Source organism: Astyanax mexicanus, chromosome 10 (assembly GCF_023375975.1).
Source record: "Astyanax mexicanus isolate ESR-SI-001 chromosome 10, AstMex3_surface, whole genome shotgun sequence".
Lineage (NCBI taxonomy): Eukaryota > Metazoa > Chordata > Actinopteri > Characiformes > Acestrorhamphidae > Astyanax > Astyanax mexicanus.
In genome coordinates, this window is record NC_064417.1 from 18,598,562 (window position 1) to 18,626,546 (window position 27,985).

Sequence of the window (27,985 nt, forward strand, 5' to 3'; positions counted from 1 at the left end):
TGTGTGTGTGTGTGTGTGAGATTTGCACGTTTTTGATACCTAACTAAGAGACACCTACCTTCCTACACCCACTTACTGTCCTTTTAAAGACCTCCACCTACATTATTGCATACAGTAGGAGAAGTGGAACTGACTGTAGTCTATTGTAGCAGGATTGCTATTATCCACATTTTATAGGGTTGGTGGGAGTCTGTTAAAAAGTGAATAAAAGGGTTATAAAAGGTTCTTTAAGAGATCAGGTAATAGTGCTTTATAGAATCACTTGTGATGATTCTTTACGTGATGCTGCTGACCCATTCTAATCTACACTGTGAAAAGTAACATTAATACTTTCCAAAATAACATGAGAGAACTGTACTTATTTCATAATATCCTAATCCTTTAACTCACATACTTTTGTATGAAAGATTTCTAGAATTAAACACACTTAAGTAAACTACACTCCAGTCTTTTAAGTTCTTCTGTGCACGTGTGCAAATGAGTGGTGCAGGATAACTTTCCAGATATTGAACATACAATTCAAACTTCTTTTGGTAAATTATTCAACTTAAATGCTAATTCACAATTTGTAACTCACTCTGTGAAGTATATTTTAGTTGCTGTATCTTCGTAGAATGTAACCCATACATATTCCCTATTGGTTCCTGGCATCATTTATTGGTATAATGGGCTTATAATGTTGGCATATTCTCCTCCACCAGTCTTACACACTGCTTTTGGATAACTTTATTCCACTCCTGGTGCAAAAATTCAAGCAGTTCAGCTTGGTTTGATGGCTTGTGATCATCCACCTTCCTCTTGATTATATTCCAGAGTTTTTCAATTTGGTAAAATCAAAGAAACTCATAATTTTTAAGTGGTCTGTTTAAACCAAAGGGAAGAAAATTGTTGACAAGACTACACACTGATGGTGAGATGGTGCTGGGGGAACACACATATTGTGCAAATAAATGATGCCAGGAACTAATAGTTATATTAGTTATTATTAGAATTTAATATAAGTTAAGTACACTTATATTGTATAAATCATCGCTGTCCACTGAAAAACACTTTTCTCCAAAACCGCAACTTTACAGGAGAGAGAAAACACCTTGTAAACTTTCAATGAAAGTCAATGTAAAAAGAGTTTATTTCAGGTCATTTTGAAGATTGATCCATTCATCAAGACATTTTGTGTGAGTTTGTTTGTTCTAATTATATAGTAAACTAAAAATCGACAAAAATGGAGATGTTTTTTTCATAGGACAGCGACGGTATTAAGTAAACATAACTTTAAAATTTACAGTTCTTTTTAAGGCAGTCGGTTTCTTAACTTCTAAGTAAATTAGTTTCACATTTTGCAGTGTAGTTTTCAGATACTTTTGTTTTGTTTAGTTTCCACACCTGAAAGTCTGGACCAGAGAGCAAACCGAGATTGGTGTGTTTGTTATCGTATAGTTTTGGTTTTACACTGCTGTTTATTGAGCAGACTAAAGAACTTTATCACATCCTGAAGTTATCACCTATGCCTCTCTATGTGATGGTTTTTCTGTACATGCACACACACTCTTACCCCACTTACCCCAGAAAATGGAAAGCGCTAAAAACCCTACTACCTCACTGGACTCTATTGCACACTGTGTAATAGAGGTAATTACTACCTCACTGGACTCTATTGCACACTGTGTAATAGAGGTAATTACTACCTCACCTGGTCTTTTTTGCACACTTTTTGCACACTGCATAATTTGCACACTGTCTTGTTATTTATTATTCTTTGTCTGTATTGTGTTGTATTGTCTGTCTGCACTTTTGTACTGTTGCACTATTGTTCTGTCTACACTGTGTTTATGTGCACCATGGTCCCTGGAGGAACGTTGTTTCGTTTCACTGTGTACTCTGTATATAGCTGAAATGACAATAAAAACCACTTTGACCTTTGACCTTTGATGTACGTGACACAGATTGGTATGGAAAATGTTGTCTGTTTGGCGAGATGCCTTTTCAGGTGTTGTGCCACATTTTGACTCCCTGTCAGAACTTGAATTTCTTTTATTTCTGTGTATAAATAAGGGTTAATTTGTGATTACAGTAGAGGCCGACTTATAAACATACGAGTTTGGGCCTATACTACTGCATGAAATACATGCACACAAAGGAGAGAGGGATTTTGAGACAAAATCAGTTATTGTTCCTTTTCCATTGTTTAATGGATGACTGTTGAATGTCTCTATTTCTGGTATTTGGTTCCAAAGCCTGAAACATTTAGAAATGTGCTTTTACACCACCAAGGAACCAGACCAGGGTTTAGGTGATGCACTTTTGGTTTTAACAAATTTTGCCCCCTCTAGTCTGGTCTGGTCTGGACTGTGGTTTGTGGCAGCTTTAAGAACTGTAGTTTTGCTTCAGACCTGAAAAACTGAAAAATCTGAAAGCCTGAACTAAAATTGTATCCCATGACTTTTGCCAAGGGCCAAATGCTGCCAGTCACAATCATTAATATCTACTGCACTTTCCACTGTGTGTGGTAATGCCCTTTATGACGTATTCCCAGTTTACACACGACACTGTGGTTTGAGGAATGTTAGGTTTATGCACAGGTTTGAAAGTCACCTACTAGGCACCCACTATCAGGCCTCGCTCTAACTCTGAGCCATGAGCATGCTGTCCATGTTTAGCTTTATTCACAAGATACAACCTCACAACATATACAGGTGTGGCCTGGCATTCCCAAGCTGTCCCCTGAGGTTGTACTTCATGATCAGATTACACACCCCTGTCCCATGGCTTTTTTCAAGTTTGTAACTTTTCAAATCAATCCAAAATAAACAATGTAATCCAATCATAGTAAAAGCTTTCTCAGTTGAGCTGTTTCTTTTTCCATTGTCAGTTTTACCTGTGCTGGCCTGCACTCGTCTTTCCTCCTGTCATCCTGTCCTCTTTGTATCTCTCCCTGGGCATCACTCTTTCCAGCCGTGTGCGAGTGCGAGAGCTGGAGCGTGGCTCGCTCCATGAAGTGAGCACACAGAGAAAGTATGCAGCCATTCATTGCGCTGATGGAAACTGAGCAGTTTATGACAGGTGATAGAGTGAGAGAGAGAGAGAGAGAGAGAGAGAGAGCCTGAAGGAGCTGGATGGAAGAATAGACAGAGAGAGAGAGAGAGAGAAAAGAGAGGCAGGAGTAAAGATGTTATCAGGAAAGGTGATCTAATACGCTTTGGAATTTTGAAATTATAGTTCTAACCACAGAGAGCTTAAAGCTGAGTGTGTGTTGATTTGATTAAAGCAAAAGATTAAGAGGTTCATAAGAACTTCAGTATAATCCTGTACAGGTGAGAGCTGATCTGGGGTCTAATTTACACATTTTTTTCTATTTTACTCAGAATGTTGTCTGGAAAGTACGAGTGAATGAGAGTAACAGCCCTGCTGAAAAAAATCCAGTTCACATTTGCAGTTAGCTAGTTTAGGTACATTGGTCAAAGCTGGTCATATTGGTGATGCTGGTGAACTATATGTTGGTCAAGTGTCCAACTGGAGCTCTTGACCAGTCTAGAAGCATGATCTTTCAGAACAGGTTAGACTAGCCTTATGATTAAAGTTTTTGGACCATCACCATCCGCACAACCAGAGTATTCAAAAAGCATGACCAGCATCACTATGGTGGCTGACCAATATGATCAGCATGACCACAACTTGACCAGCATCACCAGTCTGAACACACTGGTCATCCCACATGACCAAGAGCTGGCTAACTATCTAGCTTACCAGTATCATACTGGTACTAAGTTCTGCACGATATCGGAAAAAAAAACTTGTCGCTCATATGTTATGAATGACTGCCTGGCCACTATGTTGTAGGATGAAAGATCAAACATACATTTCTGCACTACTGCATTTCAATAACCTTGCAAATTGGATATGTTGGTGTTGGCAATGATGTCACATGTGAGTTAAAGGCGTTCAAGGTAAACGTTGAGATAATTGAATACTCTTTCTTTAAAACGAATCCAAAAAACAGTGAGCTGAATACTTTCTGCAATTGGTTTGTAACAGTAATTTATCAGTGTTATATGGCAACTCTAACATATGTTCCATTTATGTGCCCCAGGTTATCAGTATAAGCAGAAATAATATAATATAATATATAAGACAATGATGCATCCTAAAGTATTTTGCCTAGAGATAGAAGTTGAACAGAATTCTATTATGTGTATACAAGTGCCAATATGTGTATTAAAAGCTATTAAACCGTAATAATATCTAATAATTACACCAGAAAGCTGCTGTTGTGCTTGGTTATCTCTTACTCCTTAACTCTTTCACTCTTGTATCTATCTTGTAGGTTCAGACTGTAACTGAGTAATTACATGTTGAAATATGTACAATAGAACCACATGTCATGTTTTGTGTGTAAAAGTGATCAGCAGGGACAATCCACTCCCTTATCCGTGCTCTTCAGCAGTGTAATTGAATATGTCCACTAGATAAGGTAGATATACGTTGCTGAGAAAACAGTGCCGTCCAGTATTGCGAGTTTTTTAGTGCTCAGAGAAGCAGTGCCTGTGTTTTCATTAAGTTATCAGCATGATAGAGATCAGAATGGATCAGGTTAGCTGTGGCTGTTTAGGACAAATGCACCTGGTTTTGCAGTCTGGACTCTCTGGACCTGTGTGTCCACTTGGTTGTGACAAAATGGGATTTGTAGGAAACTAAACATACAGAATTAATGGGATTTTACTCAGTGATGAAGTGTAGAATTCCATGTGGTTGTGGGTTTGATCCTCCTGTAAAAAAAAAAATATATATATATATATATTGTGGCGCGCCCCTGGGGATGGGGGCGTGACCACTGTGACCCGGCAGCAGGAAGCGCAGATAGACACAGACACGAGGAGTGAATTAACTCAGAACATACCTTTATTTCGGCTTTAAAATGCCCTCCACCACACCCAAAACAAACTTAAATAAACATGGCCCAGTGGGGCTCTAGAGTTTATTCGTTTAGTCCTCTTTTTAGAGTCTGTGCAGCCTCAGCCCTCTCAGCTCTCCAGTGCAGTCTCTCGTGCCGTTCCCCCCGAGTGAGCTCAGGCTGAGTTGATATGCCTGTCCCAGCTGATCTGCTAATCAGTCCGGACCGCAGATCAGCTGGGGACAGGCAGAACTGAGCGTGTTGGCGTGGGCGGACCAACTCCCCCGCCTCCTCACGCCACAATATATATATATATATATATTTATTTTATTTAATTATATATTTTTAATTGCACCAAGACATTACTGATTTAACTGATTTAACTGATTTAACAGTAACTGACATTACTTATTTCACCGTGGTTCCGTTCTGGCCTCACAAACTTGCTGGCCTGGAACCAGCAAACCTGTGACACGAGTGGCCAAAGGGCGGGGCGTTGAAGCGCCTGCGGGGCAAAGTTGTTTACAAACCTCACCTCCATTCATAGATCTAAGTGCACCAGTGTCTGTGCCAACATATTGACATATAGAATATAGAATAAAACATCATAAATAAAACTTATTTCAACCTGCATTTTATTAAAATTAAACTTGTAGTTTTGTGTTTATGAGAAATGTAATAGACATCAATGACATTTTAATGTCATTCAAATTGGCGAACCAAGAGTGACTTTTCATCTAAAATTAGATAATGAATGGATAAGTCTTGGTATGAAAATGATAATAAAATATTAGAACCACAAAAAATCATGGTGCTTTTACTTTTAATATTTAAGTACATATAAGAGCAAATATTTTTGTACTTTTACACAAGTCGAAATCTCAAGGGACCGACTTCTACTTTTACTGGAGTAGTGTTTTATTCCTATCCAACCACTGATCATTGCCTTACTGGCAGTTCTGAAAGATGCTATTTGTTATTGATTGCTATTGATGCTCTTTATAGTAATGAAAAGTCTCTCCATGTTGTTTTTCAGTTTTGTACAATACATTTCTACACACAGTTTTCTAAAACAGTATTGTTATATTTATGGAGTTAGAGTTACGTGGAAGCATGTGGAATAGTGGTGCACAAGAGTAGTGTGTATGTGTGTGTCTGCACAAAAGAATGATAAAAAAATGATACTGTATTGCTTACAGTATTGTGACATATTGCTGTACCGATGAGCGCTGATGGAGGAATAACTCTCTCCCTCTCTCTCTCTTTCTCTCTCTCTCTGTCTCTCTTTCTCTCTCTCTCCCTCTGTCTCTCTTTCTCTCTCAGGAGCTCAGACTGCAACAGGAAGCTGAAAAATGTAAGTTAAACAAATATTCCCTGTGTAAACCTTCACATAACCGCATTTGTGTATTTTAAGTCATTCTTTCCTCTGCTGTTCCTCTTGCTTGTGCTCGTCCTTGTTTCTTTGCAGGACATCCCTGGCCCTAAGCTCATCTGCTCAGCGTTACTGAGTGTGTGAGAGTGTGTATAGCTATTGATTGCAGGCTGATTGCGTGCACTTGTTTCCTCTCTGCTCAGTGATCATACTGTCTTCATTTCCATATCTGAGAGCTCCTTATCCTTATTCTGTGTCCTGGAACACCAGACTCCTGTGTGAAAAGTCCTCATGTTTGCTAAATTATAGTATATAAATATACAAATGTAATGGTTCAGGTTAAATAGCCCTGCAAGTTCCTTCTACATTTGAATAAATAAATGCAATGAAGTGAAATGTCATAGTGTTTATTAGAGTGTGTGTGTGTGTGTGTGTGTGTGTGTGTATGTGTGTGTGTGTATCTGGTATCTGTTTCTTTTTTTGTGTGTGTTGACAAAACAGCAAGCTGCTGAATGATATTGGGGGGAGTAAGTCTGATTGCAGTATTTTTAGTATTTGGAAAAGCAAGAAAAACTAAGCCAAAAAAGGAGATTTTTTTGTAAAAAATCGAATATAATATATATCCCCACTGTTAAGCATGGAGGTGAAAATATTATGTTTTGCGAGTGTTTCTCTGCTAAGGGCACAGGACTACTTCACCGCATTAAAAGGAGAATAGATGGAGACATGTACTGTAAAATCCTGAGTGACAACCTCCTTACCTCCACCATGATATTAAAAATGGGTTGTGGCCGGGTTTTCTAGCATGACAGTGACCCAAAACATACAGCCAAAAAAGGTCTGACTGCTGTTCTTGCCAAAAGGGTTTTGCCACCAAGTATTAAGTTATAAATTAAGTATTAAATGCAAATAGATTTATATAATTTATACAATGTGATTTTCTGGATTTTATTTTTGATATTCTTCCGCTTACTCTTAAAATTAACCCACCATTAAAATTATAGTCTGTTCATGTCTCTGTCAGTGGGCAAACTAACAAAATCAGCAAGGGATCTAATAACTGTTTCCTTCACTCTATATAAGGAGGGACTTCTGGTCATAAATGAATGTTAAAAAGTCATCATATATCCAGGTGTGTCTAATATATTCACATGAAAAGCCACACCAGCAATGAAAGCAGGTAGAAAATAGCAGTTAGAGTTCATATAAACTTCTATGTAATCAGTAGTGGCATAAACTGGGCCGTGTGAGACTGTCTTTCAAAGACTTCCATCAGGCTGACCGAACATTTGGGCAGTCAGTAACTCAGAAAGGCAGAAAGATGGAGTTTTGACTGGATTTATGGAGAACTGAAAATATGCAACATTATCAGAGTGTGGCTATTGACTCCAGCAGATCGAAATATAACAGCCTAACTAAAGAACTAATTCAAGCCAGACACTCTTACCACTAGTGGGTCCAGAAGTCTATCTGGGGCTGGATTAAAAAAATGTTTTTTTTTGTTTTTTTGTTTTTTTTTTCGTTTAAATCTGGAATTAAATACCAATATTTACAAATTTCTGAAAAAAAAAGCTAAGAAAAATGACAAATAAAATTAAGATATTCTGATAAATTAATACCTTGACTTATTAACACAGCATTGCTGTGATGATTTGCTTGCATTCAGTAAAAAGAGTGTAGTTGATGAGGTCAGGCTGTTGGATGTTTCTTTTCCCACATCCCCAACATATCCTAAAAGTACCATCATTCCACAGAACACAGTTCCACTGCTTCACAGCTCAATACTGGGGCTTACAGGGTCCCATGCTTTAAAAAAAAACACTTTTTTACAAGGACAAGCTGTGTGCATGTGCACATCTGTGTGAGCAATGGGTGCAACTTGAAATAGCAGAAAACATTCATTAAAACACAAACATTTGGACAAATATTGGTTATATATTATTGTATTGTGTTGTATTAAATTGGCAAACAGTGCTGATCGAAAGCGCACAAACCACAAACAAATATAATTCCCCCACAGCAAGCATGCTTACACACACACACACATACACACACACACATTCCTGCTTGCTGTGTAAACATGAATCCTGCCATGATGGAATAGATTCATATCTCAGGTTTAAAAACATCATTCCCTGCAGCTGCTTGTTGTTGAGAGTATGAAAGGGCTGCAGTATCTGTGTAGACGAGAGTAGACTGACAGTGCATTACATATATAAACTCCTGTCAGTCTTCTGTAACGTCAGTCAGTTTACTGAAAGAGTTCACTGTTAGAGACCGGTGTGACGAGTCTTGTTAACTGGGACAGATTTACCTGAGGGACATCCTGAAAGAACAGCATCTAGAACTAATGACGTTTATTAAAGGTGGGGTCGCTTAGGAAGCTGTCAGTTTACTGAGAAGTGGAGCTCACCAACACCATCTACCCTTCCTGCTTGAACAGGCCTAAGAACTGATTTCATGCTTTATCAAAAAGCCACAGAGTTCTTTAGTATTCTTACTTTTCCAGAATGACTTTAAGTCTTTCTGAGTTCTGAGTGTAGAAAAAAAGGGGTTTTACATAAAAGAACTTCCCATACACCAAGTTTAAGCAAAATTTTGAAAATGCACTTTAAAAACATGAATTGAAAAAGTACCAATTTTTTTTACTGTAGGAAATGGTGAAAAAGACAGAATATTGCCAAAGCCAATAAATGATTACGTATCTAGTTCTAAACATCTTTAACACATCCAGAAATATGATTTACCATCTCATTTGTTTCATTCTTGCTTGCCATACAATGTACACACAACAATGAAGTGGTGCCATTAATATTACATTGGCATCGGACGATAATAAAAAAAAAACAACATCAGACAATATGGCCAATATTTCAAAATGATTAAAAACTCCAACAATATAACCAATATTGTATGTCCGAAAAGGACCAAGAGATGCTGGCCAAATACTACAACAAGTGGCCAACACTGGTCACACTTTTTTAAAAGCTATTTTTATTTTATTTTTCTAGGTATTAAGCTATACCAGTGTGTCTAGTCTCTCTGTAAGTTATAAACGTGTAATATAGGATATCGTCTGCCCAGAATTCCATTGGTGCATCCCTAATAGGAATCACAATTATCACGATATGTTGCCCACAAAAACAATATCACAATGCTGCTATTCTGCGATTCTAAGACAATTCTCTATGAGACGTCACAGCATCTGTGTTACTGAAGAGAATAAAATACCGCCTAATAAGCAAATACCAGGAAATAAGGATTTATTGGTGTCAGTTTCACAGAATTTAACAACCAATATTCCTTACCTCAATAAATACACCCTATTCATTTGATCAGTACCATCATGTGGGGCAATGAAGCAGCAATTTTAGTAAGTCTAATTGAGCGGAGAGTCTTAGGAAGTTTAGAGCGCCTGTTTCAATAAACAATATCCATATTCGATTCCATGTATTAATACAATATGATGCCATACGATACAATGCGATATATTGCATTTCTGATGTATTGTCCCTCTCTTAGTTGTCATGGTTATATTTCCCTAAAAAATACTATAAAATGTGTGGTGTTGTGAAGAAATTGAGTTTGAATGTCAGATGTAAGTGAGATGTAATCATATGTAATCAGAACAGATGTTAATTTAAAGCAGTATTCCAAGTCATGTGACGAATGTCATCATTGTCAACGTGGCAACTATACAAAATAAAAAAAATCATGCCAGCACAACACACACTAGCAACACACCACCACCACCATGCCAGTACAGAAACTGCAATGCTGAGAAACAATGATCCACCACTCAAAATAATAGCTGCTCTATGCTGGCCCTGTGGGTCCTGACCACAGAAGAACTGGGTGAAATAAAGATAATAAAGTGTGTAGGGAAACAGATACAGGACTACAGCCTGTAATTTAATTTTAGAACTACAAAGTTCTCCTGTAAACTCAGTGAAGCTGGAAAATGTGGACAATGTGTGTAGAAAGAAGGAGGTGGTCATAATGTTATGCTTTATCTGTGTATATTTTTCATTATATTCTGACTGTCTGACCTGTAGTGGACAGCAGCCCTCTGGTCTTTATCCTTATTTATTTATTTATGATGCTGCTCTATGAAAGGCCTTGTCTTGTTTGAACAAAGACCTCCCACCCCCCAAGCTTACACAGAGATACTGCAGATATACCGTATTGTATATGACAGCACCCAGACAGTGTGTGCTTACTCTGTGTGTGTGTGTGTGTGTGTGTGTGTGTGTGTGTACAGTATGTGTGCACACAGTAAGCCCAGATAAATTTACTTAAAAAATCAGGAAACCGGTTGCCTTAAAAAAGTTATGTGTAAAAAGTAAAAAGTAATGGGGATTAAAAATTAAGTTAGCATAACTTAGAACATCAAGTTAATACAACTAAAGGGGAACTTGATTTATTTCTAAGGTAGCCCAGGGGGAATCACTGCACACTGATGGCGAGTGTTAGTCAAAAACTGTTGGACACACTCAGTATGCAAATAGATTGTGAGAAGTCAATGGAAACTCAGACTTCTGAGTTTACAGTGCATGAGTTAAGTGCAAGAACACTAAAAACTGTGCTTCACATCAGAACAAACCCTCCTTTGTTGTGGGATGAAGAGTGATTGTGACGAATTGAGGTGGTGACAGCGAAACAAAAACAGAAACATTAGCTTAGTTCATCTTATTCATCTTGTTTATCAAGGGGTGAGTCAATATATTGACATTGTTTACATATTGTATTGATATGTAGCGACAAATATAGAAATATTTTTAATAAAACTTAGGCACGTTACTTCATGTGGTGGCACTAATCAAATGAATAGGGTAAATCTGTGGTGAAGAATATTGGTGTCACATTCTGTGAAATTTCTGGTATTTTCTGGTATTTGCGTAGTTAGTTATATTTTATCCTCTTCAGTAACACAGATACTGTGAAGTATCATGGAGAATTTTATTGCGTATCACAGAATCAACGTATTGTGATATAATCGCTGTCATGGGAAGCATATTGTGATAATATTGCATCATTAGATGCCATGTGAATCAACTTTTAGACATGCAGTCATATCGGATTGTTGCACGTCAGATGTTTTTGATGCTAATTGCACTCAGTTTGGTACCCATGTTTGTGAACATATTGGTAAACAGTCGAAAGCTAGTCTTTAACTAAATATACAGTTGTGTTCAAGCTTGAATTGAGATAATGCTGCACTGTAAGCCGTGATAAGTTGAGGAAACTTACAAAAATTGAGGAAACCGGTTGCCTTAAAAAAGTTAAGTAATGGTTAATGAAAACTTAAGTTAGCATAACTTAGAACATCAAGTTATTACAACTAAAGGGGAAGTTGATTTAACTTTTTAATTTTTGTTATACTGTAAGAACAGATAAGTTGAGTTCACGTAACTTTTTAAGGCAGCTGGTTTACTCCAATTTACTCCAAGTAATGGGGAATGAAAAATTGAGTTAGTATAAATTAAAACATCAAGTTATTACAACTAAAGGAAAACTGGATTTATTTCTAAGGTAGCCTGGGGGAATCACTACACACTGATGGTGAGTGTCTGTCAGAAACTGTTGGACACACCCAGTATGCAAATAGATTGTGATAGAAGCCAATGGAAAAGAAGCTGTTAATGGCAACAGACTCAACCCAGTTATTATAAGTTGATTCAGCTCAAAGATCTCAGTTTGAATGTTTATGTGCCCACATATGTTCAACTAACTCAAAATAGTTGACTAATGTCTATAAATATCCTATTTTATGTAAAACAGACTTAATTTATTTGAGTTCAAACAACTTATGGGTTTACAGTGTGTTTATATTATATGCTGTTTAGCTTCTGTTGCTAAGGATAAATGTACTGTCAAAGTGTGGATAGGGTTTGGGAATAGGCCTGTCATGATGAAGCTATTTTAACAAATAAACAATATTTTCATCGTTTTAAGACCATTATGTGCCACTGATATAATGACAATAAAAATAATAATATGATTACCTTTTAATGGATAATTAACTTTTTAATAATAATCATATTGGACATTTTTTTCTTCAGTCTAGGTGGATGGAAATCAATCACAACTATCTGTGAACTATTCATATCAAATCACCAGGAAACATGGACAATATAAAGATCAGAAAATTTACTTAACTTAGGTCTATATATAATGTATGATAAGTAACAATTGTGACAGGCCTAGCCAGGAGGAAAATTAAATACTTTAGAATAATAGTCACATTACATATAAAACTTGCCAGAAGGCTAATGAGAAGGAATTTTCACAGGACAGTGCCGTCCAGGGCCCACCTTACGTGTATGGCTAGTCAATAAAAAAAATTAACTGAATATTCTTTAAATATATGAGCAATTCTTGATTATGATTTAGATTTCTTTCAGTTCTTACATAATAACTAAAATAAGATTGGGCAAAATAATAACACACAGCACCATTCAGAGCTGTCAAAAAAACAATTTATTGTCAGTATTGACAGTTATTTTCAAGGTAGTCAAAACTCAATATAACTCAATTTCAACACAATGAAACTTATATTATGTTGGTCTGAAACCAATATAAATACAAAAGGTTTAATTTAGCTATATTTAGGAGTAACATTCAGCTCCCTTCAACCTCACAAGCAGCTTTTCTGTTGAACAATGTTCAAAAATAACCTCCTTATATTTCAGTTGGAAATGTGAAAAATATGAAAACCACTGCCACAGGAGCATATATACATATACATATGCCCACCTGCTTTTGGTGGCCACTTTCTCTGAGTGGGTTTTCCTTACATGTGGTGTTAGTGGGACCAAGTTGGGCTTTCCAAATGGGTCCCATCATTACAGCCCTCCCAAACTCACATGGGTCCCATTTAGGCCCTTTTTCCGGTTTATCTACCCATAGAGGCCCCGAATAAGCATATTATTAGTGCTATAGATAGCTAGAAATGAGCTGTTAGAAATGAGCATTACCGTAAAAAGAATGGGAATAGTGCTATGTGGTGTGAATGGGTACACTTTTTATTGTTGGATTAATAAACTGAAATGTTCTAATAAATGGTGTTGTTAATGTTAATCTACTTTGTGCTCTATTCAGGTTCTAATCACCATCTATTGGTTGGGCCGGGCAGCCAATAGCAGTGCCACCTACAACGGGCCCACTCTGGACCTAAGAGAGTTTGAAGGGCTGCTGTCACAGATGCGAAAGGTAAATCCACTACTACAAATATTAAACAATAACCTGGTCCAGTGAGTCCTGCTTTCTTTTACAACACAGAGACAGCTAGGTACATGGCTGATTTTTACCTCTGGGAGTTACTGGAATGGCATGTCATATCTGTGTTGGCTCCACCTCACAACTTATAAGAGTAATGCTGTGTTCCTTTTGAAGCCAGATGTCAAAATCTCACTTAAATTTTACTTAAAACGCTTAGAAAGTGAAATTTCTAAGTATGAAAGTCAGGAAAGTCTGAAATCAGTCATATTATACAGTTCATTATCACTTCTATCTATTTTTGAATGTCATTAAATCAGTCATACACACAGTACTGCCCAACTTCTGTCTGTGGACACTGTGTATCATGGTTTTGGATGTGCAAAACACCATGTAGAGCATTGTTGTCAGCTTGCATTGCTAACAGTGGTAACAGTAATAACCTGGGGCACAGAAAGTGGGACATACACTACTGATCAAAACTTTTAAAACGGTCCTATTTTAATGCACCCCCTTTATTTTGGCCATTTACGCTCTTCAGGTCCTGTCAAAAACCAGAAATGGTACAAAATCGAGTGTAGGAAATCTTGCAGTAAACTGACATGGCCTTAAAAAAAAGATATTTTTTTTGTAAAAGTAAAAGTATATTGTAAAAAACACAAAAAGAATATATTTTTTAAAAAAGGAGAGTGTGATTTTTTAGCAAACAACTAATTGGTTAAGAGCTTACAGCTGGTAAGTAGCAATGGAAATAAACTGAACTTTGGAAAAGGTTTTTAAAACATGTCAATTAACAAAGCTTTTGTCTGTAGTAAAGCAGTGCTGGAACAGATTGTGTTACTGCACTTTCTACTGCAGAATTTACACAACACACAGTACTGTTTCCTACACTTTGAAACTGGAGAAAGCTGGTGCTGGAAGAGGTCTGGCTGACTTATGTGGCAACACCTTTAGCTCAGATTAACACTGACCTTGGTTTCAGTAGCGAAGAGAAGAATAAGAGGTCTGACAGGTGAAGTGCAGTAATAAAGTCAGTGCTCAGATGAGAAAATAAAAAAGCTGCTTGTCTGAACCATACAACACTGCTACTGCTACTTTGGTTGGATTCTATATAAAACACTAGTTTATTATTGTCAGACCAGTTGTGGTAGACTCAAATCTTTAAATACCTTCCAACGTAAGTGGAACACAGCATTAAAGGATCTGCTGTAATGTCCTCTGAAGGTGATACCACAGATACCACCTTCATATGACTTGTAGAGTTTGGCAAACCGGCAGGACATTTATCAGATTAGCTTAAATCATATCTCTATGCCCTAGATGTATATATTTTTAAGTATCTTTTATATATTCCCTGTACGTAATTGTTTTCTTTTTGTATAAATAGATTTATCATTATTTGTTTACATTTTCTTTGTACTGCTGTAACATTGTAAATTTCCCCATTGTGGGATTAATAAGGGTTATTTTATCTTATCTTATCTTATCTTATCTTATTTTAATGTTTTGGCTTTTAATAACTAGATAATTAGTTCTAGAGTTCAGAGGGTTCATTTATAGTCCTTCTGATGTCTGACAGAGAAATAAGAAGCATTAATTTGTCATCTGGAAAACAGACTTTCATTTATTGGGTATTATCACCACTTCGCTCCAAGTCATTTTATCATTTCTTAGAATGGATTTTTATAGAGCTGAGAGTTGCTGATTTTCTGAGAATGGACACATGGGAACTTGTGGTCATGGAGGAGCTGTGTAAGGTTGAGTCAGAGGCAGGACACTGAAGCTTAGGCCGAGTGGTCTCTTGTGATTTGTGAAAGCGTGGCCCCCCCATTTGCTGCAATGTTGGAGTCATTAGTGGAAGCGAGTGGCTCTCGCTCTCCAGAGATGAGCTCATGCACACTTTGCTGAACCGTTTAGAGGATGATGGTGGAGCAGACACACACGCACTCACACTCACAAACCCAGTGGCAATGCTTTGGTCTGTAAAGCTAGAGTAAAAAGTCCATTGAACATGCTTGTTTACTGACCCCCGTTTCAGGTCATATCCGAAGATCCTAATATGTGTTTTGTATCATTAGTTTGCATATTTATTTTATAACCGGACATGCTAAGCTTTGTTTACCTTTGCTAACAAACTGTATACTATGTAATCAGGGTCTTAAACTGTCACTTATGTCATCTTTTTAAACACACACCCAAATGCTGTATGTCCTTTAACTCACTCAAAATGGAGATGTTCTACTAGCATGACCAACATCACCAAGCTAACCAACCAGCACAACTTGATCAGCACAACCATGCACTAGTATGTTCAGCTTCAGCAGATTTTACTGTTCTACTTAAGATAGCATCAGGCTAACATAGCTAAACAATGTAAGTACAGTGCTAATTAATTCTTCTAGTCCAGAAAATATTATACTTCGCTTTAATCCTGCTTAGATCATTTAAATAAATCTGATTCCAATCCCAAACTGGGGTGTTGAAGATTTTGAATGCATTCAGGAATCAGCCTTATTAAAGTAGCATCAGGTTAAAATGCCTTGTCCCATATACTGGCTACAGGTGATAAAAACCCTTATTCTCTGCAGTAAAATAACTTATTTACACTCTGAAATCTCCTACAGAACACAGAAGCTGCCTGTTCTCTCTCTACTCCACTTAATAATTCCAGATCAGTAACAGGAATCAACCCAAATTCTGCAGGTTTGAAAATAGACGAAAAACTAGACAAACATAACAAAATTAAAAGTTTGGAGGATATGAACTGTTCAGAATATTTATTTTAAAATGAAGTTCAGGAAAAAAGCCAATTTTTATGATTGTTATTCATTATATTTTTAATGTGGCAGATTTACTTACATTTTAAAAATAGGTTCTATTACAATTATCATTAGAATTTGTAGAAACATGAAAGTATTATCAAACATAAATCCTTTTTATGTAATGCTTGAATAGAGTTCTTCAAGATTTAAGTGTGTAATATCAGGCAAAAAATTTACAAAAATGCTAGCCTGTTAAGGGTTTTTTAACCCTACGAGCCCAGACCCATTTCAGTAAGCAGCTCTTTCATTATCACTTTTTATCTTATTGTGGGCAAATATTTATGTAACATAAATGACAACAACAGTTTCACTGGCATTTTAATATCATACTCTGAATATCATGTCAGAACTTCTTATATGGACTGTAAAACATTTAATTAAAGCATTTACATTGTTAAAAAAGACCTGCAGAAATAAAAGTACAATTTGTAAATGAACTAGTTTGGTCTGAAGCCCTAAGCCCAGCACACCTACATTCTGTAAATAAGGTCAGATGAAAGAACCCACATTCACACACCATCCTATGATGCTCACAGGAGGTTAAGTATATGTCACTTAGGAACTTCATGAGTTAAAATGATGAATAAAGAGCTGAAAGGAACTTTAAACAGTTTTTGAAGGGTCTGTGACACATATCTCCACAGGTGCTTTTGGGTTCATATTGGGCCCTTAACAGATTTTTAAATATGCGCAAAACTCGAATAGTTGACGTTGCAACAAACTAATGTTGGGTAGTCAGTTAGCAGAGCCACAAGATTTTTCAGTATTGGGGCTTATTTGGTACATGGTTCAACGGTTCAATATGTAACCAATATATTGCTGTACTGTAAATAGGGAGTTAAATACACACAGGGATTTAATTGTTTTATTCAAATAATAATAAAAAAAAAAGTTCTGAGTAAAATATTTTTTTTTATTCAATCAGAAAAGGGCATCTGAAGAGGTCACAATACAAAACAGACCACTGTCTGACGTCAATATTTGCATGTAAACTAATAATTAAAAATTGATACTGTAATTTTTAAAATTAATACAGTACAAATTGTTGCAATACTTCAGTTCAATATATGCATATTTTCTTACACCCCAAGTATTGAATATGTTAAGATGTTCCAAACTGACAATAAAGACGAGTGTAAAGCTAAATGTCTCCTGATTTTGATGGACAGCAGAAATATATGCTTATCAACATCCATGCTGAGATCCACAGAGCCGTGCTGATTTTTCTGCCTGATTTTTACTGCTGCTGGCATTCATAGACATGCACACACACACACACACACATGCACACACACAGACTGCATTTGGCAGCCATTTGGCAACCACAAAATGCATGATATCACTAGGCTATGATTTATGTCTTGTCACATGTCTGTTCACGTCTTTCTCTCTGTCAGTCTGTCTGTCTCTCTCTCTCTCTGAGAAGTGATTCTACATCTGTGTGGATCGCCCTAAACAGCCTCTCCATTCTCCCAGCCAGTGTCGATCGCCCCTGTGCTACAGGGCTAATGAAAGGCCGGCTTGTTTTGGTGACACAGCAGAAGCCTGTTGGGGGGGAAAAACAAAACGGCTGACTCCTCGCTTTCTGTAATTTCACCAATCAGAGCTCTCGGCCAGGCTCTGTCAGATCAGAGCAGCTTGTTTATTTTCTCACTTATTAGATTATTCACACAATTGGACAGGTAGTGTGCTTTCTGCCGGGGGTCCGTGTCGGGTATCCGTGAGTGTGTGTGTGTGTGTGTATTATAGGAGAGCAGATACGGGCAGAGAGAGGAATGTCCCTTGCAGTGAGAGTAGTGAAAGAGAGCTATTGTGCTGCCAGACCTCCAGCACGAGGGTCAGCCAACAGGGCCTTCATATCCTCCTATACATAGTCTACCAGACAGCGAGAGATTACTGAGAGACTGCACCATAGAAAAATGTCCGGCTAGCATCGCGAGATGGAGTGATGGAGTGCAAGAGAGAGGAATTCATCCCACATAGCAAAAGCATGGCTAGTTATACTTTCTGTAGGACACCCAACAATAGATGGATGTGCCATCACTAGGGATTATTCTCTTATTCAATAGAAGCATCATGTTTGCTATACTTAAACTCATGATTTGTTTTATTGAGTAATTCTATAAAACAGGTGCCGTTAAAAAATAAAACATTTGTACTTCATTATTGCCAACAAATTATATTTTAGATTAATTGGCATTTACTAAGTTCACTAAAATAATCTAATCTAGTTACTTAACTAACCTACTTCACTAACCTAGCTAACTAATTAACTAAGTTAGCCTAGCTAGTTAGTTAGCTGTTAACCAAGCTAACCTAGCTAGGTCACTAGCTAGTTAGTGTTACTTAGCTACCGGGTAGTCAAGTGTTTTTTCTCACATTTTGATTATTTTTTCATGTTTGGCTAGACCTAAAAGCTTAACTCAGACAGAATTGAGGTTCTGTTTTGTGCTGTTTTGTATTATGCACTGTGCATTTTGTGTATTTCTGAAAAACAAGATGTCCTAAAGTGTGAGAAATTACCTGGCAAGTCTATTTTAGTTTACTTAATGTTATATTATGTTTAGTTGAGATTGTTTAACATCTTACTACTGTTAAAGGTGAGTGTGATGATTTAGAAATGTAGTGTTTGGTTAGTTACAGTTATATAAAAAGTTTGGGCACCCCTGAATATTTTTATGATTTTCCTTTATAAATTATTTATTGTTAAAAAAAATAACATCAATATTTAGTAGATCCTCCTTTTACAGAAATAACAGCCTCTAAACACTTCCTATTGCTTCCAATGAGAGTCTGGCTTCTTGTTACAGAACATCTCAAGTTGCATGAATGCTTTGGTAGATTTAGAGAAGTGTTTAGTGTTTAGGATCGTTGTCTTGTTGAAGTTTTCAGCCCCGGCTCAACTTCAACTTTCTCACTGATTCTTGAACATTGTTCTCAAAAATCTGCTGATATTGACTAAAATCAATGAGACCCTCAACTTTAACAAGATTCCCAGTACCTGCACTGAACACACAGCTCCACAGCATGATGGAACCACCACCAGATTTTTCTGTGGGGAGCAAGTGTTTATCTTGGAATGCTGTGTTCTTTTTCCAGTATGAGAGATATTTTAAGGCTCCCATGTCACCACTCTTCAGAGATGATGCAAAGAGGAGAAAAACCTGCAAATGTTCACCTTAACCCTTTCTCATAATTTGATTCACCTGTGTATGTAGGTCAAGGGTCAAGAGTCAGAGAGCTTACCAAGCAAATTGTGTGTTCCAATAATAAGTGCGAAAGGTATTCAAATCAGTAAAATGACAAGGGTGCTCAAATTTATGCACCTGCCTAATTTTGTGTAAGGTGTTATTACAAACTTTCTGTAAATCCTATAAACTTAATTTCACTTACTAAATATCATTGTGTTTGTGTGTTATATGATATATTAAACTGAAATTGCTAATCCGAACAACCAATGATTTATAAAGGAAAATCATGAAAATGATCAGGGGTGTCCAAATTTATTTAGCAGTTGTTTTTGTGCAACATAACAGATAAGCCATAAGACTAAGCTAAACCATACGGAAATAGTATGTTTTTACTAGGACCTTAATTTAAGAACGAGGTATATGACTTGTAATAAAAGTGAGAACAGCAGAGAAGACCAAGAACTGAACCGTAACGATGGGAGGAGAGAGTAATTGTAACGCTGTGTGAAGGACTGGACGAGGAGAGCGGACGCTAACGCAAGTATCATTTATTAAAGAACAGAAAACAAAACATAAAACAAACAGAAACAGGAGAAACAGGAGACTAATTGACAGACGGGATTTAACACAGCCGTGACAGACGTATAAACGCACAAGAACCGACAGAAACACTAATGACTGAGATGCTTAAATATACACACAAGGCGGGAAGGAGAACAGGTAACACCTGGGGACAGACTAATGAGGGGCGGAGCTACAAATGGACACAGGTGAGTGGAAAAACACTGACAGAACACAGGGGCACGGGTAACGTGGGAAAACACAGGCACGAGGACAGACAGGAAACAGGGCCAGGCGTGACAGTAATAGAAGGAAAAGAAGGAAAATATGTAGAGGGAGTGGTGGAGTGATTGTGAAACAACTTGATGGGCTCCCAGGATGGTTATAACAGGGGTCACTTCTGCCCAGATATGAGTTATTTAATCCAGTTACGAAATAAAACCACATGAAATAGTACATGTGCTGACTGACAGTGCATTTCACTACTGGAGTTAAAACTTAAAAATGTCAGAGAGAATTCATATTGTATTTTTCCTGACCCTCTGCTGCAGTAAGAGCATTCTCTCCTCTACAAATGGTCTACACTGAATATTGCCAGTATATGATTGCATTTTACCATGCAAGCATCAGAAAAGCTCCAACTCTCCAGATGGCCTAGTTCCAATACTCCTCAGCTGTGGGTGTCTGAATACTTTTGAACATAATGTATGAGTAAAAGTGTTTTATTATCTTAAATTTAGCTATTTATCAATAATTTGATGTATTTGATGCTTAACCTGGTTGTTCATATTAAAAGTATTTCTAACATATTTAAATTAATATATATATATATATATATAAATATTTAAATTGAATTGACTAGAGGGACTTAATATTTAAATTGCGTAAATGTTGCATTGTGGACGACCCCACCCATCCCTCACACGGACTCTTTGCTCTGATGCCGTCCAGCAGAAGGTACTGATGCATCAAAGCCTCCACCACCAGACTCTGCAACAACTTCTTCCACCAGGCAGTCAGACTCCTCAACACACAGAGACAAAGCTGAATCCCCCCACCACCACACACCCAACACACTCACACAGAACTAACCTGAACCCCCCACCACTCTTCACACACACTCAAAAACTGTACTGAACCCACCCACCACTTTTTACACACACTCAAACACTCAACGAGACTGAACTCTCTCTGTCCCTATCAGCAACATTTGCTGCATATTTAGATCACTGCTGTGATCTAATCCTCACCATGCACATTTAATTGTACCGGATCAGTAGTGCATTTTCCTGTCTGTTAAATTGTCTCATGTCTGCTGTATTTATTGTATTTAGTGTAGTGTCATAGTTCTATTTTGCACAGTCTTTGCACATTTGCACTTTGTGTTGTCTTGTATTATTGTTCAATGTTGCACCATGGTTCAGGAGGAGCATCGTTTTCTTGCACTGTGTACCTGTACTTAGTGTAATAAAAGCCCCTTGACTTGAGTCTTAGCACCCTGTACTGTGGAAATTCCTTTCTTTTGTTCACCTTGACCCTGTTTAGAATGAAACAGATGAAAAGATAAATAAATTAATGAGTGTAAAACCAATAAATACCAAAACATGAATAATAATAATGTTGTTATAATAATAATAATAATAATAATAGTATGTGTGTGTTTTTTTTTTTTAGGAGGGGGAGGACTGGGACAGTCCTAAGCGCAGTATCAGGGACAGTGGTTACATTGACTGCTGGGAGTCTGAGCGCAGCGAGTCTTTGTCGCCGCCGAGGCACGCGCGGGACGACTCCTTCGACAGCCTGGACTCCATCGGCTCACGCTCACGCCACACCCCCTCTCCCGACGGCCTGCTCGCCCGCGGCTCCAGCGATGGTGAGCTCCGACTCTCTCACACACACACACACACACACACACACATAGTCTAGCCTAGATAAAACACAGCATCTTTGTTTTGGCTCTTTGGCACATGAGTACAGTACTGAAGGGCTGACTGAATGAATAAGCCCATTAGTTTACATTTTTTTATATTTGCTTCATGCTTCACTGGACACCGGGCATTCTTATACCTCCCTACAGTGTCCACTGTTCACCTCAGACAATATTAAATCTCCTGTCTTGTTATCTTTCTTACTAGTGAAACTCTTGATAGATAAGGGAGTGCAACAAAAAAATACATAGCTACAATAACAGCTGCCCATTAGCTTGGATAAGCACTGTCCTTAAAGTGAGGACATTGTTTAAGTCATGTGTCTACACAGGGTGACCCAAAACCTATTAACTAATGTTACATGATTCAGTGCTGCAACTCCAGTGTTTTCTTGCTGCTTCAGTTGCACAGCACTGATTGGATCATGTTCCAGTTTAAAGTGGCTCATTTCCAGAACTCACTGAGGAGTTGCAGCAACTGGAGCTGAGACTGGGTGGGTTCTGACCCAATAACATTTATTCTCCCTCTGAGCCAAACGTTAAGCTAATCTCAAATCAGTGTGTAATTTGTCTCGTGGAGTACACACTGTAAAATTCCTGTCCCTTTTTAGGAAAAAAAATGCTTTTAATCAAGCATGCATAGCATGTTCATTAAGAGTACAGTAACACTTTATGACAAATATATGATAATTTTGAAACATTCATTAAAATGTGTTAATATGTAGCAAACATATAGTGTAATAGTTTGCACTGCACATTTAAGGATGTTGTACAGAAGTATACAATATACACAATGATATAACTTAATTTACTCAACTAAATATACAGAAACAAGGCCACTTTATTGGGTACCATGAGTAGAAAGAATCATGTCTGAATTTGTCTGTAGTAACGGTTAATTCTTAAAAACACAACAATTGAGTAAATAATAAAAGTTAGGGTGATCAGGGTACATAGCAGCCCATAGAACCAGTCCCAGTTTCTCAAGCCCTTGCAGTATTAACATAAACTATGTTAAAGGACGTGTTTCATGATATTCTTAGATCACCACTTAACAGTTATTTTATTTGTGCTTAGAGGCTTTCGGAAAAATATGTGCACATGTTTCTACATAAGGGCTATACTGATCCACTGTAATACTAAATATTGGTGCTAAATAAATTGCATCAGGACAATTATTGTATTATTTTTTCACTTATTTTTAGGTAAAATAACTGTAACTGAACCTAACAAATGAACTTTTTTATTTACAAAGCAGGTCAATAGGTCATAGCATGAAAGTTATAGGACATTTATACACAAATATATATGTTCATGTATTTTCATATATTAATAGAAAAGTGTCAGTTATTTTATAGTTTAGATATATTCATTTATTTGTCATAAAGCAGTTCTGATGCAGTCCATATAAAGCCACAGTCATTAGAGTATAGTCAGTGAGCTCCACAGAAAAAACACAGTGTATGAGTTTAGTCTCATTTAGATTTTGTACACATGTGACATTGTACAGTATAGGCAGGCATGTGGTATCTGGTATTGATATCTGTGCTGCGGTTTCTGCTGTGAGCTCAACCCAGACCAAATGTTTCTGTTGATCAGAAGCCTGTTGCCATGGGTTACAGGCTTCTCTTTTCATAAGAATATAAATCAAAGAGAGAAAGAAAAAGGGCAGAGAAAGAGGATATAAAGGATGTTATTGAAAGATTGGTAGTTGATGTAGCTGTGGGTTGATTGCTCTGTTAATACTTGTGTCTGGCTTGTTTAGTAATGGAAGGGAAGTCAAACTGCATGTGATAGGGTCTCCTAATCTGCACAAACTACAAAAACACACACTTTTACTCTCTCACCCCATTAATGATTTTAAAGGCCCACAGTAATGTGGCTCTACTATGCCCATGGGCTGAATGAAGCTGAGAATTTAATTGCTGAGTCAGAACAGTTAAAGCCAATGAGGCAAATCTTAACACACACAGCACTAGTCCAACTCCAACTCCAAACTGCCGTCACTCTAATATTCCTTGGAGTCGCTGGCCTCCTGGAAAAATGAGAATTAGATTTTGCTTTCTGTTTTCAGCGGAGAGAAGAAGAGCCATAAATCACTCTTCTCTGAAAGACAGGCCATCCAGGGTCAGTCAGAGTTAGCCAATCCACTCAGACTTTGCATTAGCCAGACAGACACTAACCACAAAGAGCTTGAAGCTCTGTATGTATTAAAGCAAATGTAGCAGCACTTCAAAGAAACCACACTATATTGAGCAAATCCAGACAAGACAGGATAGGCCTCACCTCAGTTTTGGGTAATGGGACTCTTTATCTCATCAATAGAAGGGCACTATACTTTACACATACGCACACACAGATATATATATATATATATATATATATATATATATATATATATATATATATATATATATATATATATATATTATATATTATTATATATATTATTGTTTTGTTTTTTAGTTTTTTTTTTTTTTTGTAACATAGGGAAATCTTAGCTACACATCAAAGTCAGAACAGAATAAACCAGAAGAAAATGAATTGCATTTACAGTATAGAGACACTAGTGTATGTATGTTGTCTTTCATTTTATTCATGCACATGCAAACGTAGTGAACCCTGACACGTGAATTTGTATCTAAGAACAATAATGCTCTTTTCTGGTTGCCCAGGAACTCTCTCTCTGTTCACTTTTGATGTCCTAAAGCATGGGACATGCTAATATTAGACATGGTTAAGCATAGGGTTGTCACCTTTCAGAACAGGGACACCCACCATGGCTCCTTTGGGCCATACCCACCACAGGCACAACTCAGTGTTATGATTTTATTTTGTACCAGTGTTTTTAAAAAAATAAAGCGATCAAGAAATCAGATATTCATATTTAAAGCTTTAAAAGTGCAGTTCATTCAATCTTAAATGAAATCTTTTTGTGTGGCATGTGCAACAATGAGCTCTTAAAATCTAAACAAAATAAATTAAAAACTTAATATAACTAAATGCATAACTATAGGGATTTTCTTTGAACCCTGGGGACATTTTTACTCAAAATCTGTGACTTTAAAGGAAGTCAGGTCATCCAGGGTCAGTCAGAGTTAGCCAATCCACTCAGACTGTGCAATAGCCAGACAGACACTTACCATAAAGAGCTTGAAGCTGGAAAAATAAAATCCAGGTATTTTTGGTCTTAAATGTAAATTTGCTGTAAGTATTACATTTTCAGGTGAGTTTAATGCTGGTGGGAAAGCACAGTGGCCCACTGTAAACATCTAATCCGGGGAGAGAACTAAGGATAACGGAGAGTTAGCTAACATTAGCAGCGAGCTAGCTAGGTTAACATACTAACGGTAGTGGTGAATTAGCTAATGTTACTGGGGAGAGAACTAATGTTAATGAGGAGTTAGCTAACATTAGCGGAGAGCTAGCTAACATACTAACATTAATGGTCACTGGTTAGTTAGCTAACATCACTAGAGAGATAACTATGGTTAATGGAGAGTTAGCTAACATTAGCGTCAAGCTAGCTAGGTTAACATACTGACGGTAGTGGTGAGTTAGCTAATGTTACTGGGGAGAGAACTAAGGTTAATGGAGAGTTAGCTAACATTAGCAGAGAGCTAGCTAACATACTAACATTGGTGGTGAGTAAGCTAACGTCAGTGAGGAGAGAACTAAGGTTAATGGAGAGTTAGCTAACATTAGCGAAGAGCTAGCTAACATAGTAATGTTAGCGGTGAGTTAGTTACATTAGCAGACTAAAACACAATGTGTGAAAAGGGGCGTCATGGGTAATTTATGTAATTATCTGGCCTTACTTTTTTGTGTGTTTGTGTATGTGTTTGTGTGTGGTAAATGAGTTAGCTAGTTTGCTAATTGTTAGCTCCTTAGCGAAGCAAAATACTAACTTACTACTATAAATCTCTTTGTGCAGTACTGTGCTAAGGCGAGCATTTAATGGCATTAAGTTCACTCTGCTAATTTACTGCTATTTAAGCAGTTAGCTATTGTTAGTGTACTAATAGCACAATAGCACACAAGTAAAGGACTTGTTTAGCCTGAGTAATGTCCATTTTGCATTTTATGTATAGTGCATCGGTGGCTAACAGACTAAAAATGTAGCTAACAATTGCTAGCTAAATGGACAAAAATAATGGGACATTTGCTTTTTAATGGTTTCTGTCAAATTTTAGGGTAATTAACAGATAAATTAACATTTATCTTTGTTTCGTTGGAGTATTTGTTGTCAGTGGACGGTTTTCTACTAGAGTTTGGAGTAAATTTGTTGCATTTTGTGAAAAGAGCAGTACTGAGGTCAGAATGTTGTATGATCAACACCCCACCTCATTCTCTACTCACCAGCCCACACCTGTTGTCTGTACTTCTGTAAAAGGGCTAGACAAGCTGTGTGTGTGCATGTTTTTATAAGAAGTGGTGTCCACAGACATTTGAATATATATGATGTAGCGTAAAGTCTGGTAAACTTGCATGTCTTTCGTTTACTTTCAGAATACAAATGACTTTACACACAACCCAACACACAGTGTTATTTTGTAGCAATCAAAGGCAGTATGTCTTAAGGACGTGGTTTGTGCTTAATTTAGCTCTGTTTTGACTTGTGTGTCGGTACATGTGTATGTATCACAGTGTACTGGACATGAGTTTACTGTAGTATTTCAGTGCTTTTGCTTTTTGCATGAGTGTGTTTATGTTCCAAGATGTCCAAAATGTGTGTTCTCATATTTTCTTATATTCTCATGATAATATATATAGTATGTTCTCACCAGTCTCTCCTGCAGTAATGAATTATTTGTATGCTCTTTGTACTGTAACATCGGCACTCTTTGTAGAAGTCCCAAAAGGGTGTGCCTGCAATCCAGTTTCATTTGAACAGTAAACATTGCCCAAATCCTTCTCCAAAGCAAACGTGTGTAGAGTTGTCATTTTACATATGTTGGCTTTGTAAATATTTAATGAAAGTGAGTAAGACTCGTAAACAGCTGCGAGAGATATTTATGTGCGGGTTTGAAAGAAGAAATGCAGACAAAATTATAACTTGGGAGAATATGGAGTATTTTATAATGCCAGTCTGACCATAAGTTTGCGCAGTAGGCTGCTGATTGCTGTGGAACACACCACGGTGAGTAGTTAAGCTTTTACATGAGGCGTCTGAGAGGGATTGTGGTTTTCAAACAGAATGTACATAGCAGAATAGAAGTGAATGAACCGTTCTGTTTGAAATGCTTCTAGTTTTTAATAGTTTCTAAGAGTCTTAGTTTAATTATGTCCTCTGTGGAATAAATCAGTGTATTAGAAAATGTAGATATAGATCAGAATCTAAAATGCTCATAGCCATTTTAGTAATCTGCACTGATAACTAATACAATTCCATGCAAAAAACATGTACTAATTCTTCTTATTAATCATGGGTGTGTTTTGGGCATAATGTGCAATAAACCAATCACTGTCACTTGCCATTTCAAGGTGCGCTCTGATTTTTGCGGATTGGTATTTTAAAGGCGCAGTGCTTCTGCTCTTCTCAGCAGCGGATAGTGACCTGCACGTTCACACTTTACAGGAATAGCAATGTAATTTTATTTAGTTTTCTGTTAATTGCATGTCTCCGTTGCCAATTATAGCAATGAACGTCTGGCAGTTGACTGTTGTCAGTGTTTAAATCAACCAGTGTTGCAGCTTTTGTTTACCATTGTCAATATATCAATACGCCAGAAATTTACCTGAGCACACCTTGTTGCAAGTCCACAACGCACATCCGTGTAGATATATTCATGCCTTTGCAATTGAAACTCTGCAGGTGCAAAGTGTGAAAATAGACTGTTGGAGTCGTGTAAGATAGCAATGAGCTGTGTTAGTTAGGGCCCTTGGTCTGGTTACTAACTAACAAAGCTAATAAATCTTATCAAGAATTATTGGTTAATGTAAACCATGTCTTGTGCAAATGGCTTTTAGAAGACCTCAGAAAAAACAAGCTATAGAGAAGCAAGA

At 37.2% G+C, this 27,985-nt stretch overlaps 1 protein-coding gene across 8 annotated transcripts in view; it reads left to right on the top strand.

Annotated features, from left to right (window-relative positions):
• limch1b (LIM and calponin homology domains 1b) overlaps positions 1 to 27,985 on the top strand; it is a 187,168-nt gene that overhangs the window by 105,687 nt on the left and 53,496 nt on the right. For all 8 annotated transcript variants that reach the window (XM_049484417.1, XM_022683579.2, XM_049484418.1 and 5 more), the window contains exons 5-7: positions 6,212 to 6,242; positions 13,362 to 13,472; positions 21,727 to 21,925. In XM_049484417.1, coding sequence (XP_049340374.1) covers positions 6,212 to 6,242; positions 13,362 to 13,472; positions 21,727 to 21,925 — 341 coding nt within the window. The remainder of the gene's footprint in view (positions 1 to 6,211; positions 6,243 to 13,361; positions 13,473 to 21,726; positions 21,926 to 27,985) is intronic.